At 47.1% G+C, this 22,122-nt stretch overlaps 1 protein-coding gene across 6 annotated transcripts in view; it reads left to right on the top strand.

Moving 5' to 3' along the window:
* Positions 1-5,002: 5,002 nt before the first annotated feature.
* GFRA1 (GDNF family receptor alpha 1) overlaps positions 5,003-22,122 on the top strand; it is a 220,362-nt gene continuing 203,242 nt past the window's right edge. The window contains exons 1-4 of one of the 6 annotated variants that reach the window (XM_070594723.1): positions 5,003-5,571; positions 6,427-6,720; positions 7,556-7,849; positions 9,056-9,139. In XM_070594723.1, coding sequence (XP_070450824.1) covers positions 6,681-6,720; positions 7,556-7,849; positions 9,056-9,139 — 418 coding nt within the window. In that variant the 5' untranslated portion in view covers positions 5,003-5,571; positions 6,427-6,680. The other 5 variants (XM_008514539.2, XM_070594663.1, XM_070594921.1 and 2 more) reach the window with 5 other exon arrangements.

Here is a 22,122-nt window from a genome sequence, read left to right on the forward strand (position 1 = left end):
TTGCATTTGTTTTCAGAGCAGCAGTTTTGGATGAGTTTGAAATGACTTTTAAATGATGTCACAATAGATGCTTTAAAACAGGCCCCAAATCCTTTGTGCTACAAGCACCGTTGGCTTAATTAGTTCTGGTGGGGGCATCATCGTTAACTGCAAGCTAATCGTGTTAGTGGGCGCATACTACAGTGCTGCCAGGGGTTTTGGTTTTGGTAAACAGTGCATTTCCATGGCATTTATTGAAAGACGCCTGGGTAAGTGGCATGACAAGGACATGCTGCACGACAGAGTCTGCCATTGTTGCAGCCAGGGCCTCTGAGCGTCTCACTCCCAAGTTTTTGGGAGTCTTTGCTGCTTTCCTGCTTCATCACTGCTGAGAGGCCCATCCTACCACTTCAGGCCTAATGAGCATCAGTAGAAATCAGAAGTTTTTACTCTCTTAAAGGCTGCTAAAAGGCTTCTGAAGAAATGAGTCAGTGTTTTCAGTCTTGTTTTCATTCTGCGTCCCAAAGCTCATCCGGATCGGCATCTGTGTTTGCTGCCTCTAGAGAGAGAGAGAGGCTAATTACTGGACAAAGCTGGGGATTAAGCTTCCCTCTCGCCCTTATGAAGGAACAGTCCCTCTGGAACAGGGTTGGGCTTATTAGGAAAGTGCTGGGGAGAAAGGTGTTTCTCAGTGCAGATGTTCCCATCCTTTGTGGATAAAGAGGACTGAAATGTACAGGGCTTTTAATACAGTACCTTTGGCAATCACTAAGAAAACCTTGCAAGTCCCCCGAAGATGGGGTGTCTTTTGCCATATATCGAAGCAATAAGACATGACAGGCACTTTATTTCATCGAGGCTACACACCTTGAATGCATTTTGTGGCATAAGGCCAAAGTACAAATGACTTCAACTCTCATGAAATGCAATATTCTTTCACAAATGCATTAAAACCTTTGCATTGGCTTATTGGTACTAAGAAATGAAAATTACTTGCAAACTAAGGAGGAAGAGAGGTTTCCTAAGACAGGTTCCTAGGGGTCAGGCTCCTTGACAGCCAATAAGAAGACGCCGTTTGCAAATAATGTTCAAAAGATGTATCTTAATATAGTCAGCCTGGAAAAGGGTTTTGAAATCTGAGAGCAACTGGCTCTTCCTGTATCACCGAAGGGCAAATGCTGAAGCACAGCCTTAGAAGGTGAGATCTGTGTCAGCATTATAGACCCTCCCACCAGCTTTCTGGGTTCGAATGATGACTATTTTCTCATTTTCCTAAAACATTGCACTAGGTCTTATGTGTTTATAAAAGTTTTTAACACTTTTGGGTCAATTCTGCTTTTAAAAATTTGCCTCCAAGGATGAGGGCTTCAGTGTAGTTGTAACCTGGGCCTTCTAAATCCTTCTCTCTCAGAGAGAGGCACATTTCTAGATGATTAGAGAACTTCAGGTGGAAACGTTACTCTGCCTCTGGCTTTATGCCTTAAAATATGACCTAAGGCAAGCTATCATTTCCCAGAAATGAAATATGTCATATGTTACTATTAAAGTGAACCAGAAAAAGAGCATTCTATTACAATAATGGGTTTTGTTAAAAAAAAAAAAAAAGTAAATGTCAAATCCCCAAAGGAATAATACATATTTGATACTATTATTGGAACAGCAATACCAGTAATTGCATGAGCTGCTCATATTTAGTATTGTTCATATAGTAAAGGGATTTTATGTAAACCTTTCAGTAGAATTATTGTGTCAGAGGAAAATGAGAAACAGCATCACTCTTTATTCACGCAATCAATATAGTACATTTATTGGGATGACTGTGTGTCAGTCATCAGTCTAAATGCTGGGGATGCAAAAAACAAGAATAGAGCATCTTCCTGCCTTCAGGGAACTCACATTCCAGTGGAGGAGACAGATATAGCAACTAACTACAATGCAATGTCACAACAGCTATAATAAAGATTCCAATGGGGCCATGGGAGTATGCTACAAAGAACTATTCATTATGGCTGAAGGAGTCCTTGCTATTCTTAGTGGCCTGTTAGAGCTAAGCCAGATCTTAAAATATCGCGATGAAGCACATATTAGGCAGATGCAACAGCATGGGTGAAAGTGTAACAGTAGAAAAAAAAAACCATGGTACATATATTTAGGAGATGGTGAGTGGTTTTGTGTAGCTACAGAGGTAGGTCTGCCAAACTGTCTAATGCCAAATACTTTGATGGATTAGTTTGAGTTAAAGAAACTTGAGTGATTTTTGAGCAGCACAATTTTACAAAATGAATGTATTTTACATTATACTCTATAGGGCCAAGGCAATGAGAGTAGGAGACAAAATACTGCATGGAAAACTGTCATTCTCACCATGACTCATCTGTTAACTTGAAAATACTCTTACATCAAGAAACGCAGGAAAATTGCTCACTTCACGTGCTTATGGGTGGATTGAAACTAATTTTCTAGCATTAAAACCAATTTCCCACTGAGAAAACATGTCACAGAGGATGGCATGAACCTTTATAATTATTAATAATATTTGATATTTCAATGTCACCTTTCATCCTGAGATCAGTCCCATACACATGGGAACATAAGCTCCAAGGAAACAGAGATAATATTAATACAGTAAGTCACACTACATTTTTATCTTTCATATTCCAAGGGCTTGCTGTGTGTTTCTCTCACTTTTAGAAGGTAGAGGATATAGCTGTAAGGCAGTGATTTTTTTTTTATTAGCTCCTATTACGGGAAGGCTTAGGATAGAGTCAGGGCCACAACTTTCCATACACAGTTCTCCTCACGAGACCAACTTTTGAGGTATCTAGTCCCCTTTCCTTGGCTTCTTTGCCTGCTGATCTCATTCTGAGTGGAGGACACACCAGCAGTGGGCTGTGTCTTCATGGATTCTTCAACTTCCTCAGCAGAGTAATAAGTCATTATCATCATCATCATCATCATCACAACAGCTACTACTACTGCTGCTCCTTATAAAGTACTCGCTTGATGTCTGCATTATTCTGCTACGTGAAGAACTTTATACGTACACCACGTTAACTAATTTCACACCAACATTGTAGGGTAGAGCTGTCCAACAGAACTTTCCGTGATGATGGAAATGTTCTATATCTGTGCTGTCCAATACGGTAGCCATTAGCCACAGTGGCTATTGAGCACTTGAAATGTAGCTAGCGTTGCTGAGGAGGTGCATTTTTCTTTTATTTAATTTTAATTAATTTTCATGGAAATAGCTGCATGGCTAGTGACTATTGTACCGGACAACACAGTCATGGTGGCTGATGGCTTATTTTTTTCTAAAAAAATAAAGCTCGGTTTTCATCATCAGTAAGAACTTGAGGTGTGAGTGCATGATTCTAAAATATTCTTGAATCTATAAATATTTTTAAAAGAAGCCCCGTATTCTACATTTGGAGAACTTTTATTCCACTCTTCCCCACCCTGCTAAAATTTGATTTAAAAGATGTCTGTGGAATATCAGGGTAAGGAGAGTCATTGCTAAACAAAGAACACTTACAAAAGATGTGGATGATGTCCTTAAATGAAATATCCTTGTCATTCAACCATCCCACGTGGTCAGCAATGATAGGCACTGGTCTATCCGTTGAGAATTGGAATTCCAATAACTGATTTTCCAAAGGGAGACATTCACCTCCGCTTGTAAAACGGAATGGTGAAAGAGGGTTTTATGTTTTGAGTGTCCACGAACATTTACATTTCAGTCCTTGTCTCACTTAAACCACCTCCCCAGGGTTTCTCCGGTTTGTGTGTGAAAATACGGAAATAAACTTCTTTAAATGAAGAAACTGACTGAAAGACATTACATTTCCGCTTAGTCCACCCTGTAACTTAGACTGTTACCACTGCTTGAGAAAGAGAACTTAAGTAGCCCTTGGTTTGAACCATCTGTCGCGAAAATGTGACATATGTTTGCTTTGTTTACTCAACAACCAAGTGTAAACTGATACACTGAACAAAATAATCCGTGTATGGTGTGACTGTGTGTGTGTGCGTGTTTAGGGGAGTGCCTGATGAGTGCGTTAATTTCCTCATAGCTGCCCCGGAGGAACACGTGCCCAGGAGCGCGGAGCAGTGGGATGTCCCTGGGGCTTGGGGCGCGCATCCAGGCGCAGACACACTCCAAACAATGCGCCGCACGCATTCGTGCCGCCGCCACAGCCGAGGGGCGCGCCTGGCTGATGAGCAGTTGAATAGAGAGCTACTCACCCCTCCTCTTTCCTCCTCCTCTTCTCCCCGCCCTTACACCCGGGCCTCAAACTTCAACCAAAGCCTGTGCCCTTTTCAATTAACCCCCCTCCATCAAAACGAGCTCTTCTTTCCTCTCTTCCTCGGCCCATTGTCTAGCGAGATGGGTTTACAGATTTGACAGCTGGGCTCACTCCTACTTGATTCAAACTCGGTTTCCCTGAGAGATGAACTTGGACAACAGGAAAGATCCCAAATACACGCCCTGAGCGGCCAGACCGCCATGCATTACAGCGGGCTCTTCACTAGACCCCTCTCTGGACCTAGCGTTGACTTGAGCGTCCCGGGCGCCCCCCGGCGTTCAGGGAAGGGATCGTGCGTTTGGGGCGGGGTATGGGGGTCTGCAGCACTGCTGAGAACGAGTGGTCCCAGAGACTGGGGTGAAGGGCTGTGTATGTGTTGGACTTTTAAATTTATTATTATTTTTAAATGTACTCTTGAACCAGCCAAGATGGAGGTCAGCTTATAAATTTTCCAAAGCCTGGTCTGATGCGGTTTAAAAGGCGTGGGCCGGGGGTTCCGCTTTTGTCTCCTTGTTCAAGCTTGAGGAGAGAGGTAGAGACTGCCTGTGCATGTCTGAGTGTGAGTGTGAGTGTGCGCGCGTCGGCGTGGATGAGTGGGTGGGCGCATCCCTCGATCGCAGCTCCGAAGGACTGGGTTTGAATGTGTCTTTAACGCGCCAAGTCTTGAGTCACATCAGCGAGTGACGTGGGGAAAAACTTTGTGTTTGGAAGAAGGGTCTGGTTCGATTGCCCTACAACAGAAGAAAGAAAGAGCTCTTGTTGCATTGTGCCCTTTTGTGTCTCTGACTGTGTGTGTTTGAGAGAGAGAGAGAGAGAGAGTCAGTGTGAGTCTGGCAGCGCTCGCGGCCGGCTGCATAGCGCTGCGTGTCCTGTGCGCGCGTGCGGGGTCCAGCCCCAGGCCCCACCGCCGGCTAGTGTGTTCATCTGCAGGGTCCGCGCCGGGGAGCATCGGGGAGGCAGGGGGAGGCTGGCGGTGTGTTGCGGGGTGGCGGGAGCCGGAGCAAGCCGAGGGTCCTCTGGCAAAGAAATCTGCTCTCCGAACCTGCTTATCCTTCGCGCAGCTCCCAGTAACCACTAACATCCCTAACGGCCATCAGAGCTGGGGGCTCTCTTTGGAAATCGTGCTGGCCCAGCTCGGTTCTCCCAGCTCGCGAAGATTACCGCATCTTTCTTCCTAGCGCAGAGAAGTGAGTCTGGGAAGGGAAAGAGGGGGCGGGGACACCCCCCAACATAAACAAACAAACAAACTGGCTTTTCGCTGCGGCTGGACACGGTCGATTGAGTCCAGGTTGGTGGGATTTGGAGAGTTTTCTCGTTCCGTCGGTTTGGGAACCTATTTCCGCTCTCCCACTCCCCGCTTCGCCTTTTGAAAACGCCCCTCAACTTTGGGGCCCAGGGGCGCGCGCGGCGCGGGGCTGCACCTGCCCTGGCGCTCTGGGGCTGCCGGCCAGCGCGCTCGTCCGGGGCTTTGGCATTGATGCGCCCGAGTCCTGAGCACTGGGCTAGCGCGTGTGCGTCGCGCACGCCAGGGAGGGAGCGGAGGACGCACGGCGGGTAGGGGCTCAGGAGCTGTGTTTCGGCCTCAGCCGGGACGCCGGTTCCCCCTCCCCGGCTGCCTCTGAAAGGAGACAGATCCGGGAGGAGGGGAGACGGCGACAGGGGGCAGCGATTGGTGGTTTGGGTGGGGAGGGCCGGCGGCTGGGAAATCGAGCTGGCGCGAGGAGGGGGCGGCGAACTTCCCGGGAGAAGGGGCTCTTTCCGCGCCAGGGCTGGCGAGAGAGCTGACGCCGCCGTGTGCTTCGACTCAGGGCAGCGGCCGTCTCCGCTCGCAGCGCTCGGAAAGTAACGTTATTTATTTATTTGCTCGCGTTCAGCCTCCTGGCTTGGACCCGATAGACACCCCCTTGGACTTTGGGAGTCTGCGTCCGACCTCTTCAGCCCCCACCCTGCCCGTGCGGGTGGCTCCCGGGAATACACGCACATGCACCTCCCGCACCGCCTCCCCGCGCCCCGACCCTGGTAGGGGTGGGCCCTCACCCGGGCGCTGGAAAGTCCCTCAAGGCGGGAACAAGGGTGGGTAGAGGGGAGGGGGGGAGGATCCAGTGCTCTCGGCTCTCATTTCAAAGCGCGCTCTCCCTTCCAGGTTGGATCGGACCTGAACCCCTAAAAGCGGAACCGCCTCCCGCCCTCGCGCCAGCCGCCCGCCCGGAGCTGAGTCGCCCGCGGCGGTGGCGGCGGACAGAGTTGAGAGTTTCCTCCCGCACTGGATGGAGCTGAACTTTGGGCGGCCAGAGCAGCGCGGCAGTCCGGGGATCGCTGCATGCTGAGCTCTCTTGGCGAGACCCAGCGGCGGCTCGGGAATTTTTGGGGGGCGGGGACCAGCTGCGCGCCGGCACCATGTTCCTGGTGACCCTGTACTTCGCGCTACCGCTCCTGGGTAAGTCGAGGCTGCCGCTAGCTTTCTTAACACGCTAAGTCTTTCCGAGGGGTACTCACTGCAGCCCCCTCAAAATTGCGGCACGGGTGCTCTGGGTGTGGGAGGGTGAAGTTTCATTTTGGGGAAGGGGATCGTGAATCGTCAGCACCCCGGGCCTGGGAGGCGGTGACGGCGCGGCACTTGCCCGCAGCTTTTCGTGGTTGTTTTTTATCTTCTGTGGTTTTTAATGGCCTAGCCTGGCAGGGATTTAAGGGGTCCGAGCTCTCCACCCCCGGGCGCGGCGCCCCTTGCGAGTCCCGGGGAGCTCGCGGAGGCGCGGCGGGCAGGTGGGGTGTGGGCGAGCACTGGGCTGGGAGAGCAAACTTCGAAGGGAAAACTTTTCCCCGAATAGCGTTTCGGCGCTCCCCGCCGGGCCGGCTGCGGACAGGGCGCCGGCGCCCCGCCTGCTGTCCTCTTCCGAAAGCCCGCGGGCTTCAGCCGGGCCCGGCGGAGCGAGTGGCTGGAGCTGGGGGCGGCGGGAGGGCAGCCCTGGAGACCAGGCAGCCTTTTGCGCACGGCTGCCCCGGGCGGCGGGGCCGGTGCGCGCAGTGGGCAGCGCACACTCCGGGGCAAACCGCGAATGGCCCCTCAAGCCTCACGGGCCTGGGGGTTGGGGTATGGGGGAGACCGAGGCCGCAGGAGGTCCCCGGGCGGGAAAATGGACCCTCGGGCGTAGAGGGGCGGGTCAGCTCGCTGCGCGGCGCGCCCCTGAAGCCAGGTCAAGCACCGCTCTCCCCCGGGCAGGGGCAGCGGGCGCTGCCCAACATTACTCACGCTCCCTCCCCTCCACCCGCAGACGTGCTCCTGGCGGCCGAGGTGAGCGGGGGGGACCGCCTGGATTGCGTGAAAGCCAGCGATCAGTGCCTGAAGGAGCAGAGCTGCAGCACCAAGTACCGCACGCTGAGGCAGTGCGTGGCGGGCAAGGAGACTAACTTCAGCCTGACATCCGGCCTGGAGGCCAAGGACGAGTGCCGCAGCGCCATGGAGGCCCTCAAGCAGAAGTCGCTCTACAACTGCCGCTGCAAGCGCGGTATGAAGAAGGAGAAGAACTGCCTGCGCATCTACTGGAGCATGTACCAGAGCCTGCAGGGTACGCGCGGACCGTCCTCGCCCCCCGTCCCCCCCAACCAAGCAGGCGGGCCCCTCAGCCCCCGGTCACGCTGACCTCATCCTCTACTCGCTTCTCCCCAGCTGCAGAATGAGGACCTTTCATTGGCCCCCAGGGACAGCGGCAGCTGGTGTTTGCTGCTTCCCGAGCAGCATTGTCAGGGCCTGGTTGTTGGAAAACCCATGAGGGTGTGGGGGACACCCCCGGGACCCCGCTGAGCTCTCTGAAACCTGGTCAGAGCACCGGAGTAGGAACCCATTAAAGGCCACGCGAGGACCCTGCAACTTCTCTCCAAGGAGAGCTGGCTTCAGAGAATAATAATACAAAGAATTGCCCTGCATCTTGGCTGCAGTTTTCCCCCTTTCTTCTTCCCTTCTGTCCATTCTGACATGAGATAAAGAATTAAGTATAAAAGGTCCGGTAGAATCCGTTCTGTCTTTACCCCTTTCAAACCCCATCAAAGACAGATGTGGGAAAAACCATTTGTCGTTTTAGATTAGCTGAGGCTTGAAGCAGCTGGTATGGTTCAACCTTGGTTAACAGAGAAGTGGCTTAGCTATAAAGGTCCACTTGTCACAACCATCCGTTCCAATGGGAATTCTTTGGTCCTTGTGTGCCAGAGGTGGCTCGTGTTTGTAAATCTAACACAAACATCCAGTGCATTCATTTTCCACTGAGACTCACACCAATAATTTGTAATAGCAGATTTGACCTCTCAGCTGCCATTTTCTCCAGAACCTATTAATGAAAACCTGTTTCAGAGGCTGACTGTTTAACAGCCTGGGTACTTGCTTTCTGACCCAATGCCATGTTTTGAGAGCAAAGAAATGGGAGCCTCTTTTGGGTCACCTTTCTTTCATTGGCTCCTGGAGGCAAGCTGGGCTTGTGACGTCACTGGGTTCTTCCTCTCTGATTTCATTCCTTTGCAAAGAGTGGGAGAGTTTTCTGGCAAGATCGGGCTGGGTCGCTCTCCAATGTTTTCATGGCACTCTGGGGAGAGCAAGGACAACAAAGGCAGAGGGAATGAAAAGAAATAACCATAGCCAAATAGATGCATTTGAAATCTTTGAAAGTTTCAGCATCTTTTTGTTACACAAGCATAACATAGTTAGAATTCAGTCAGTAACAAAAACTGCGTGAAATATGTCTGTTTTCCACATCTGAGCCCAATCTTTCTGTTGTTTTTAGGAAATGATCTGCTTGAAGATTCCCCATACGAACCAGTTAACAGCAGATTGTCTGATATATTCCGGGTGGTCCCATTCATACCAGGTAAGCAGATTTATACTTCCACTCTGCTGCCTTTGCCGGCTTGAAGTCTGTTGGCTTGCATTCTCTTTGGCTCTCAAATAGTGTATAAGTAGATAGTTGAATGGCGCAGTGTTTCTGGGAAATTAGAAATAGGATGATGATAATGAAGAGGCAAAATGCCTAGAGATGATTGTATGACTTGAAAGTAATTCTAAATGAAGTAATGTGCTATGGTGGTTTGAAAGAGGGTGGAGGGAGTGACTCGGTTGGATTTTTTTTCACATTAAAATATGATTGGCCAACTCTTGCAAAGGGAGGGCCACTTCTGTCTGTAGGTGGCAATCGTATTCTCTTTTTGCTTCTACATACCTTATACAGTGCCTCCCTGTAAATGGGATCTGTTCAAATGATGCCACTTACTTAACGAGACGTTTGAAGATAATCTTGGATTGTTGAAGAATTTTGGTTGGACTCACTTGTCTGCCTGTGATTTAAAGGATTCAGCTCTACCATTTGTGAATACTTCTTTTCTTTCTAAATTTTCCTGAGCAAGTATGCACGTATATAGGAGAATGTATTGCTGTCCCAATGGCCCTTCAAAAAGTATTCTCACTTCCCATGGTTGGTTTGGTCTCTCTCTGGAATTCTACATTTGGTTTAGAAGTGAACTTAGTTTTAGAATGAAGTTTTCCATAACATCTGCATTCAGAAACCCCATAAATAATGAGCAAAGCAGGAATTTCTCTTAATGACATACAGATTCCAGACTGGTGTTGTCTTTATTTGTTTACAGTTAAGAAATTTTCTCAAGTGTATACGGCCATTACAGATTATATGTTTCTCAGTGGTTAAACGTGGTGGTTAATGTTGAATTTGATTCTGTGGGATAACGGTTTGTTACTGGTGAGAGTGTTCTGGCTTTCTAAACATTTTCCTTCAGAAAGCGGTAGAACCAGGAGAGTATATAAACTACTGATGTTGTGTGTGGGTGTATTATATATACATTCATTCATTCACAAATATCCACTGAGCACCTACTAAGTTCTAGCTATTGGGATTTTGCAAGTCGGCCAGACAAATGTTGTCCCTACCTTCATGAATCTTAGTGGCAGCCAGCAACTGACGTTTATGAAGCTCTTTTTATGTGCCAGGCACTGTATCAAGAGCTTTCCATCATTAACTTATGTAATCATCATCAAGTGCTTCTTCAGTATTATTATTTCCATTTAGAGATGAGGTGATCGAGGCAGTGTGAAGTTAGGAAACCAGCCCAAGATCACAAAGCTCCTAATGGGCGGAATCAGAATTTAAACCCAGATTTGTTCTATTCCAAGCTTTTGTAACGCCTTCCCCTTGCTACCCAGAGTGTGGTCCTCAGACCAGCAGCATGGACTCACTTGGGAGTTAGAAGTACAGAATCTCAGGCTCCGTTGCAGACCTCCTGAATCAGAATTTTCAGTTTAAGATCCCTGGGCAGGGGGCTTCACATACACATGAAGCTGGAGAGGCACTCCTCTGCATTATTCTGTCTTTTGGTTTGAAGAAAAGTGTGGATTTTGTGTGTTGTGTGTGTGTGTGTGTGTTTGTTTCTGTTTTAGGATAAGATATTAGGGGGTGTGTATATGTGCACACACACACATATATATCAAAAGCATTCATACGTTATTCTGAATAATGCTGATAATTACTACTCCAGATCCCTACTAATGCTCTCTGTTCCCTTGGTCCGGACTGGATAGTGGCTGAAACAGTGGAGGAGAGATGCGCAGACAAATGTATGTGACCCTCTAGGCCCTCATGGGAGCAGGGCTGGAGGAACTAGGATGGGGTGTGGCACATGGGGTACCAGAAGTGAACCTGGCCTTCCCAGTGCTTTGGGGGGCAGCACCTCTTGCCTGCGGCCTGCCTCATGGAAGGGTTACTCCTTCGTCTTTGTACCGACGCCTGGAAGGATATGAACCTCCCCGTGGACAGTGAGAGTGAGGAAGCAGGCAAGGAAGAAGCTTCATTTGGGTTTTAATTTCAGAACTGCTATGAGCTGTGGGACTTTAACAGACTCATTTTCCCTCTCTGGGTGTCTCTTTTCTTAATATAATGAGGCCACTGGAGTACACAATCTTCAGTCCTAACAGCCCAGGATTCTGAGGGAAGATTGAGGTCACCTCCAGAATCCCTCCACTGTGCTCTTGCATTGCAATTTCAGTTCTTGCTTTCATGCTACACTTCAAGTGGCTTGGTCATCCTCGGATACCACTGGTTTTCTGAATTTCTTTTAGGAGTATTAGAAATTCTTCTGCATGAACAAAGTCTCACTCATTCACTTTTTGAATCCCTCTCTCAGCCAGGTTTCTTTTCATAGCAAATATGATCCTGAGTTTGTGAGACCAGTCCTGCTGAGAACCAAAAAGTCATAATGAATTAATCAGAGCCAGGAAGGCCTTGTCTTGAGCTTCACTTTATATCTCAAGGGCATTTGAATTTAGGTTCCAGCACTAATGAGCTTTGACCTCTGACAGTGACTGTGTTCCTTAAGTGGGTATAAGAAAGCCAAATGGAGCCTTGAGAGGTTTTAAGTCTTTGAATAATGCATATTATCCAGTTTGGCATTTGTAGAATGAAGAAGGACAGAGAAACAAGATGATAAACGTTGCTTTTCATGGTTTGAATTTGAGTTTCTAGAACATCTCTTCTGTCTTGAAAATCTCTCAGAAGAAACCAGGACAACAGGGCCTGTGCCTTTCACAGATATGGTAGCAATCAGTTTCCATATTTGGATTTCTCTGCCCAATGTTAAGGGAATGTTTATCTACATACATTAAGTGTGAGCTGAATCCTCTCACCGAGCAAGACATGTTTGACGTTCTTGCGTTTCCATTTTCTTTGGACTCCTCAAGCCCACAGCCATCTTTGCCATTGTTTACTTATGACCAGTGAAAAGGCCTTATTGAGGTATTATCTCTTGCCTGGTGGGAAAAAGGAAGGGAACAAAAATAAGGTAGAACCTAAAAACTGTCCTGTGTGTTCTGAAGCGGGAGCTGCAGAAGGGAAATGAAGCAGGCTAGTCAGGCGAGAATTACGGTGGGAGCGTGGAGGGACTATTCTTGTGGAAACTTGATAGCGGAAGCGTTTGGCCTCGAAGGTGCTTTTAAGGGCTCGAGAGGAGGTGCCTTTTCTGTGGGTTGATGCCGGTGTGGTTTTTAGGCGTCTTGAACATCAAGAATCAGGCTGTGAGTGGGAGTACACAAAGGAGAAAGCTAGCCCGTGCAAGAGGATGTCGAGGAGAAAACACACAAAAGTGTCTTGTGAGCCAAGAGGGCAGAGCTGTGTGGGGGCGCCGGAGGCCCAGAGGACCAGCCAGCGCGTGGCGTTTCACATCTGCGTCTCTCTGCCCTGTAACCTCCGTTCCTCCCTCGCCTTTTCTTCTTCATAAAAGTTCAAGAAGCAGCAAGAAGTAAATAGTGATTTGGAAGGAAGATGAACCTGTTGGCGATGTTTTTGGACTCTCTGGAGGGGGAGAACAAAGCAGAAATTTTGAAAATACAGTGGGTGCCAAGAAAAGCCTGAGGATGGGGGATCAGAGGGAGGATATAAGAACCTCTGTAGCAGCGAGAGAAAAAGAGGGCTCCAAGGTTTAGAAGTATTGATCGGGAGGTTGGATTTTGTAGAGAAGAGTCAAGTGATGCCAGGCCTTCCTCGAATATAGTCGAAGTTGGTGGTATTGCAAACGAGAATCAAGTGGAGAGATGGTAGGGAAAGAGTGGTGTTAGGATTTGAACATGCTAAATCGGATGTGCTGAAGGACCAAGTTCTAGCTCTGGCTCTGTCATCATTTCCTGCTAAGTCCCAGGAGTTGCTTAGACCTTCCCGGGAAGCCTTAGGATCTTGAGATTGGTTCCCAAGTAGTAGTTGGAAATGGTTTGCTCCAGGATGCCCCTCAAAAATGGGGATGGCCCCTATTTCTGAATGATGCTGTGAATAACTAGCCATGTCTAGCATTTCTGTTTTAATGTACCTTCATATTTATGGCACTGTTTAAAAAAGCTTTCTTAAAAATTTTACGTGTTGAAGGAGAGCCTTCTAAGGTCATCTGCTGTCTTGTCAAATTGTGATGAGAGAAGGGCTTGTAAATACCAGCTGCTAGGGTTGTATGGTCCTTTCCTTTGCAGTCAGCTGTCTAAAACAGCTCTCTAATCACGTTGTCCCAGAATTTGAGAACGCCGGTTAGTTCCTTGCTACCTTTTCTGGCATATGGTAAACTCCTTAGCAGGCCGGCTTGGCCCTGCCCTCCTTCTCCAAGCCTCCTCCCCATTACCTCCTCTCCACTCAGACTCCCTGAGCAATCCATTCCCCAGATGTTTCATATACCTTCACTTCCTTGCGCCTTTGCACATGGCTTTGCCTCTGTTTGGGAAGTTTCTATTAGTTCTTCAAGACGAAGATCAGACTGCATCTCTGAGGGCCATGCTGGAAATCCCCCAGCCAGGCACTTCCACTCAGAACTCTCAGGCTGCATTCTGCTCTTGCCTTTATGATAGCTGTTAATCACAGCATATCGAGAGGACTTATTTATGTGTCTGCCTTTCCCACTGCAAAGTCAGAGACTCGCTTGTTGTGCTGGGTGTCTGCTCAGCATGGAGCATCCTTCCTGGTCCTGAGTAGGCGTCCCGTTAACCATGGGGGTTGAATATCAGAGAATAAGGGCCTTACAGACTTAGTCTAACCCTCTGCTTTTACAGCATTGAAGCTCAGAGAGGGGACGTGGTTTGGCCGGGGCCACACTGCTTGAGGGTGGCTTCCAGGACCTTTGCCAGAACATGGCGCTGCCTTAGGAAAGGCCAGCGTCGGCTTCTTTCTGTTCTCTGTACCCTCTGGACAAACTTCATCCATTCCTAAGACCTCAGCTACCACTTACACCAGTGCCTCAGAGCCTTGCCTCCCACTCCAGCCACTCCTGAGCTCTAAACCAGTGTTTCCAGCTGAATCCTGGACAACTCCATCTGGATGTATCTCAGTTATTTAAAACTTGGAGCATTCAAAATGGATCTCATCCTCTCTCCCCTTTTCTCCTTACACCCTTCTCTTCTGGAGTCTCCTGTCCCACATGATGGCATGATCTGCTTAAGTGATAAGCTTCGAGGTCATCTCTACCCTCTCTGCCACCCTCACTCCTTTGGCTGGATCCATCATCAAGTCCTGCTGAAATTACATTCCATCTTTTGTGCTGCTCTCCTCTCTTCATTCCCTTCGTATTCTCATCTTATCTCTCACTTCAACTTTGCATTGGCCTTCTTACTGGCCTGCCTGTGTCTAGTTTCTCCCAATCCAACGTGGCCTCCTCATTGCCAAGTCTTACCTTAGCACCTTGGTGGCTTACAGAAACCATCTGGCTTCAGTCTTCATCCACAGATTCTTCTACTAATAGCTTTTCTGTCTCGCCCCAGTTGCCCCGTGTCCAGATAAGCTGGGTTGACTAAGTGCTGTCCCACCAGAGGTCTGGGCAGCTTTGTGCCTGCACATCTTTGTACGTGCTGGTGCTGGAGAAAGAACTCATGCTCTGGAGTTCCACCGACCTGCATCCTCGCTCTGCCTCTCACTTTGTCTTGGGCAGGTCATTTGAGTTCACTGTTCCTCAGGCTCCTTAGATGTAAAATGAGATGATGACAATGCCTACCTTATAGGTTCCTGCGAATTAAAGATGCTATATTTAAAGTACCTAGCATAGTGCCCGGAACATACTTGGTCCTCAATTAATCTCAGTCATTTTTAATGCTGTGCCAAGGTTCTGTTAGCTGTTGGCTTGCTCCTGACTCTAAGACTGGGACTCCTTGTAGCAGACCATATTCCCTGATCATGGAACAATGTTTGTACATCTTGAAAAGGATAGCAATCCGGAGACTTCAGAAAGGCTGCTCATAAACTACCTTGGACAAGAAATGAAAAATCTATCCTCTGTCTAATGGGCCCTGGAGGAAAGTCTTGTCTCTTAATAACCTGGTTTGAGTCTTACCTCCCCTTTGGGGAAGGTCTCCCTTATTCCTGCTCCGAACCCCCTGTTCCTGTGGGGCCTGATCCGTATGCTCTTTGGCCGGAGGTGAGTTTGCTGCAGCTGGTGGTCACCCGGGTGGGAGCTCTTCCTGTGCTTAAGGATTCTTGTGATCAGCCTTCCCTTCTCAGCTTGACTGACTCCCATTCTTCTCACCTTTTCCCATAAATCTTCTTTCCAGCGCCCCTCGTCGCAGGAAGAATTACTGCTCCCCGAGAAGGGCATGCCTTAAAGTTGGGAGATGCTTCTGTCTCCACAGGCTGTGCTAAGTACACTTACATTTCACTTTCACACACCACTACTTTTGGTTTTTATTCTCTCCCTCTCTGGCCCCTCCGCAATCCATTTTCTTTTTTTTTTTTTTTTTGTAGAACAATAAGGAATTCCAAACAGGTAAAGAAGGAAAATGAATTTAAATCACCCATAGTCTCAGCTCCCAATTATAACTACTGTAAACGTGTTGATATGAGACTTTAGATTTTTTCCCTACATATATGAATCTGCATATATATGTGTGTATGTTGTGTGTGTGTGTGTATATATATATCTTATTTTTTTGAAAAATGGAGTCATAGTCTACACATACTTTTTTTATTACCCTCCTGATGACCTGAGGAATCTGTGTCTTTTTGTGTCACTGACCACTTCCTAAAGGCAAATTTTATTATTTAGATTAACTGTCAACCTCAAGAAGTTTCATGAATAAACCAGCAGGTCATTCCAGTATCTAGATACTTATGGCAAAGGCCTGAATGTTCCAGTGAAGGCTGTGAAAGTAGAAGACAGTCAAATATTTTGCATAGAGTCACTGTAGGTGCTGTTACCAGAAGAGGGGAGATAAAACATCAGTGAGTGACAGGTAATTGGGTGAACTGAAGATTGTTACAAGGTGCGCAATTATTTATAGCCAATGTGTCTGTCCTCATTCCTTCTCCTTAGTCCTCTGAAGTATTTCTTTCTGCCGTCTCTTAATTTTTCTGCTGTCTTAGCTTGTTCTTTCCAAAGGATGTCCTGTTTTTGTTCTTCAGGATACAGTACTGAATTCTCAAGAGAAGGTATCACATCCAGATTGTTTGGTCCAAAGAGTACTGGTCCAGGAGTCAGGAGAATGGTGTTCTGCTTCCAGCTTTACTCCTAACTTGCCGAGTGACCTTGGGCAAGTGCTTCCCCTTCCTGAGAGTGATCTAGTCCTTTTGTAAAATGAGGGCAGGGGTCTAGGGTGATCTGTAACATATTTTCCTTCCTTCTCGAAGGGCTTGCCTGTTGAATCATGTATTATTTTGAGACTTAACTGTTTTTCTTTCTAGCGTTTTCTTCTTACCAAAGAAACTTGTGAACTTGCCATATATATTTTTCATATTAATAACATTTATAAAGCATGATTTATTCAATATACTCCTTACTTTGAACCAGAATGTATTTAAAGCACCTCATTTGAGTACATGGAAGAAGATAAAACAAAATAAGAAATAAGTGTAGAAAATAGGGATGGGGAGAAAATGAAGCCAGGAGGGAGTTCAGTAGACAAAAGGCATATCATAAGATTATATTTAAACAAATTAACAACAAATTTAAACAAATTATCGGAAGTGCTATGTTTGTTTTACAGGGGGATAAATAAAATCAGTGGACTGTCGATGCAGTCAGACTTTTAGAGGTCGTTCTAGTCCAATCCCCTTATTTTACTGATAAGAAACTGAGAGTTCCATAAATTTCTAGGACAGTAGAGCATAAATTGTGTAGGACAGTGATGACAAGTAAAATTAGGTGTGTGTTTGTTTTTAAATTGATATTGGAAACTCTCCCCATCCTGGCATTTCCCCGCCCTGTTTAAATTGTCCTTCACCTGGCCGGGTCTGTGCCCGTTAGCATGCCACTCTTTGTTTTTATGCAGTCAGGGTGAGAACCACAGCTTCGGTTAATGGGGGAGTTGTCCATTGTTTCGGGATTGTTGCGAAACAAGGGTTGATTAATAGGTGTCTGGCAACAAGAACCAGTGGCCGGAAGGTTAATTTTCATATCTTTTGGCCCCATCAGAGTTGTCTGCAGGGGAAAGTGAGAAATCGTTTGTTACTTTAAGCCCTCTCAGTCCTCGGATTAAAAAAAAAAAATTCATCTTTCATCTGGAATTTTTTGTTAAAGAAGGTAACCACTTCCCGTAATTTAGAGACTCAACTAGCTGGGTCAGTGATGGAAACGAATGGGTGATTTGCATAAGGGGCTAATTTATTATGTCCCCTGGGCATTTCTTTCATCTCTCTTTCCATTCTAATTAATGTTCTAAGAGGGTCTATCACCATATCAGAAATTAGGGGTGAAAGCAGCCATTGTTAACCTTTATTCTTCTGATTTTTTGTCTTCTGTGATCTTTTAACCATTTTCTTTTCATATCCAGGGATTTGCATAGATAAGGCTGGGAGTGTATGGAGAGGAGATTGTAGGGGTGTGCTCTTTGTTGATCTTTGTTCAAACAGTAGGTTGTTGTAAAAATAAAAATGACTCAGGATAGCTCTCCCACCGCGGAGGGATTCGCAAAGCATACGGAAGGGTACAACCGGGGTGCAGAATTGCTTCTAAATTCGAGCCCTCTGAAGCATCCATCTAAACTGCATACACACGCACAGATCTAGATATATTTGTGTGTCTGCCTGCTCACGTGTGTCTATTTATAGTGTGTGTGTGTGGACGTCTATATCATTAAAAATTTTGGCCCCAAAAACGTCTTCCTTGACATGTGTTTCAGTTGGTTCTGGCTGTGACAAAGGCAGCTGTGTGTGAGAGAGTGTGACACAGCTGAGGAAAGGCACGAGAACAAGCAATTTCTTCGGAAATCAATTGCAATTTACTCCTACTAAATTGGCCCAAGGTCCGCCCCGTCGAAGCATTAGCATATGACAGACTTTTAATCATTTGGTCAAATGGCCTATTTTTGACCAAACCACAGTTCCCTCTGGGACTCTGCCCATCAGTCCCAGAACTCTGTAATCTCTAAAGCTGCGCTCTTTTTAAAGGGAAGGTGAGTGTGGGGAGAGGAGTACCTCTGGGGGACCCTTGCTGAGTGCCCTGCATGGCACAGCCTGTTCATGGGCGTTATTTCCTTTTGGTCCCCACCATCCTAAAAGCCAGGTGTTATCTCTGATTTCTGAGGAGGAAACCTGGACTCAGAGAGATTAAGCAACTTTCCCAGGGCCACACAGCTGATAAGTAGAAGAGTTCAGATTCTCATCTTGTTCCCCATCTCCAAAGCCTGTGCTCTTTCTGCTGTTACGTGATGAAATTTTAAGCACAGACCTGAGTCCTTGATTAAGGAGAAGATATGTGGTCCCTTCTCTCCCTCAATTCCCAGTTTCTTCACCTCTGTCTTCCACCTTAAAACTGTTCAACAAAGGGCCTTCAAAGTTGAAATATAAGCCAATTTCTATTACTTTAATATTTATCCCTGCATTCTGTGGGTTCTTAATTGACAACCGAAATCCAGAACACGCGTACTATTAAAACCATTCCTGCGGAACTGCAGAAATATTAACTAAAGAAGCAATTTCTGGATTGTATCTTTTTTCATTTCAGTGGGAGATGGAAGGCTTCTAAAGTAGAGCAGAGTGCCTAGGGCCATTTTTTGTCATGTTGTCATATAAATAGCATTACACAGTGGTAAAGAAAGGAATACATAGTTTAGTCCCACTTTACGGTGACCTAATATGCTATTCATTTGTCTTCGCCATGCTGGTACCACTTTCCTTTACGTCCCTCTGAAGGGTCTAAGAAGCACCATGCCGACAGTTATTTCTCTTGCCCTCTGCACATTATCGTTTTGTATACAGTTAATAATGTATGAAAATAAGTATTGACTGCATTCTCTGTAGGAATAGGCCAGCAGGTTTCTTAAAGCCCATGTTTATGAAATGTTTCATTGATCCCTGTTACTACGAGTTTCAAGTAAACTCTTGATGAAGAAGATACCAGAGGATCCGTGAATTCCGGAGTGTCCTTGAGGGAACCACTATATTCTTGTACGCTTAGGAATAGCAGGAGGCACGTGAATGGGAAAAGAAGTGGCCAGGCTGAAACTCTAAACATATTCCCAATGGGAAATGATTACCCTTTCCATGAGACCTCAAGAGAAATAAAAGTAATAATTACAACGGCTGTGAGAGGCAATGAGCTAGGTGTTTCACAGGTAATAACTTCTGTCAACCTTGTTTAATAATGGGTACTCTTAGCCCCACTTGATGGGTAAGGAAACTGAGGTTGAAGTAAGAAACTTGTCTGAGGACACACACCTGAGAACTGATAGAGCCACAGTCTCATCTGGGAAGTCTGGCTCCAGAACCAGTGCTGTAACAACCATTTGCAGGAGAGAGAGTCTGGGAGGGTTATGTGCCCAAACTGCATGAAGGAGTATTAGGCATTTCAAACTGAGGGATATATATGTGAGTGTGTAAATAATATATATTTTATATAATACATGTAGTTACTTATTTATTTATTTTTTTGGTGAGGAAGATTGGCCCTGAGCTAACATCAGTTGCCAATCTTCTTCTTTTTGCTTGAGGAAGATTGTCGCTGAGCTAACATCTGTGCCAATCTTCCTCTACCTTGTATGTGGGATGCCCCCATAACATGGCTTGATGAATGGTGTGCAGGTCTGTACCTGGGATCTGAATCCGTGAACCTCGGCCACTGAAGCAGAGTGCTCGAACCTAACCACTATGCCACCATGCCGGACCCATGTGTTTATTTATTTTTGAATGAAGAGAAGAATTGGTCAGTTTCTGTAATCTTTGTCAGTGTTCAGTATTTCAGTGTGATGGAATGATGTTTTGTCAAATCCATTCATCAGATATTTACTGAGACCTTATTATGAGCCTAGTGTGAAGCCTGAGTGATTCAGAGGTAAATAGGACCCTGCCATTGCCTTCTAAGAATTCTCTTTTTTGGGGGGATAGGTATAAACAAAACAAATTATGATGCAAAGTGGTAAGTGAATGAGTACAACTCTGTACAAGGCTCAGATATAGCCCGAACGAGGGAGTAACTGACTAGATGGAGTTGTGGGTCAGAGAAGGCTTGCTGAAGGTGACTTTGAGCTGAGTTTTGAGGAATGGATAGGAGTGTTGTAGATAGAGATGGTTGGGGAGGGCGTTCCGGGCAAAGGCGACAGCATGGGCAAAGGCATGGAGTGTCCAGGGTGCTAGTAATGAGCCACTAGCTACGGCTGGAGCACCAGGTACAAGCCGTGGTGGGAGGAGAGCTGGGCAGAGAGGCAGACTTGCCATACTCGGGGGTTTGGCCTTTGTCTCAGCAGAACTGGGGAAGGAAGATGGCTAATTCACCTCAGCATTGCTGGAACTTTCAGGTTGAATCATATGAAATTGCCGTTTTTGTAGGTCAACATGGTAGAAAAGCAGAAATTTCATATAGTTCAACTTAATATGGTTTCGTGTCGTAAAAGCCTACCCAGGGCTCTGGATGCTCCTAGACTAGAGAATGACATAGGCCTGCTGTGGGTGAGAAACCCCTCATCACAGAGGGCACCCTTTGGGGAAGTGAAAAATGAGGCCAGGAGCACCGTGCTATTTGCCTCAGCTCCTGGTGGACACAGAGCAACTGTAGGTCAAGTTCAAGCTCCTCTCTCACAGCTTTGCCTTTTCCTTGTCGGGCAAAAGGTACACAAGGCTCCAGAATGCAAAGACCATGTGCACACAGCTCCCCATTTAGGTGCCAACAGTGGGCAGAGGAGCAGGAGTCAGTGGGGCTGCCTGGGCCTCATAGGGTGGTCCTGGGAAGGTGGGTGGGACACATATAGAACAGATGACAGCAGAGCAGACAGATGCCAGCAGGAGTGAGTGCAAGAAGCAGAGTGGTCTGGAGCTACGTCGTGAAAGGTCTTAATGCTTGTGGTAGGAGAGAGGTGTTCCTGAAAATTGTTCAGTGGGGCCCCTTGGGCACTGAGTGACCTGCCTGGTGAAAGAAGTCCTCCACGGATGGGCACTGGGTATGTGGACAGTCTTGGACCCCTGAGAGGACTGGCTCCCCACCTGCCTTTCTGCACCAGTCCAGTCCCCAACCCAGCGCTGCCCTCTGTCTCAGGCTCGGGATGGGCTTCTCCTTTTTCACTTGGGGCCAGTGGCTCAGGCATGGGCGTTTGGATCCCCAGGCCAGCACTGTCCTGCGGCTGGGAGGGCTGGCCCTGGCCAGCCTCTCTGTGGACCTTTGGAATCCTGACAGGGAGCACTTATTTGGAGGACTCGACATATGGGCTTGTTTTTTCATTTGTTTTCTATATGCTGTTTTATTTTCCTGGTTCTCCGGTCCTCTGTCTCGCTTGGCTGTTTTCTGTGCCAAATTCTCAACTGGCTTCAGAACATTTCGCAAGAGTGTGTCTGAATGAAAACTCAAAGATTCTAAATGCAGGGAGTTGTCTTAATTGAAAGAGATGCCCGCTAACCCCAGGGCGCGCCGGCGAGGGAAGGACCAGGAGGGAGGGCTCGTGGGATGGCAGCCAGTAATTACCGCAGCTCACAGAGCTGGTTCCTGAGAAGTTACTGAATCTCTCCTGTGTCCTTTCTTGAGCCCAGGGTGTGTTTATGACATTGTCTTCATGGTATCCTGGGGGTGGGAGTGGGGAGAGGTGGTATTCGGCGGCAGCTGATCCCTGGGTAGGAATGCACCCAGAGCTGGGCAGCGCTTTCATACCTCAAGAACCACCAGGCCAACCATCTGCGTTCATTCCAGAGATTAAGGTGGGGCTAGGGAGGGGCAGGGGATGAGGTCCTGATGATCCTAGGAAATTATGAAATGCAGAAGAGCATTGGGAAAGAGCAAAAGTCTTGGAGTTAAGCACACCCGGATTTGAGTCCCGCATTCCTGCCTTTACTGGCTGTGGGACCAGTTACTGACTGACTTAGTTACTTACTCCCTTCTCGGTCTTGATCTTAAATGGGCATAATCATAGTATCCA

This window comes from Equus przewalskii, chromosome 1, assembly GCF_037783145.1.
Source record: "Equus przewalskii isolate Varuska chromosome 1, EquPr2, whole genome shotgun sequence".
In the NCBI taxonomy this organism is placed as follows: domain Eukaryota; kingdom Metazoa; phylum Chordata; class Mammalia; order Perissodactyla; family Equidae; genus Equus; species Equus przewalskii.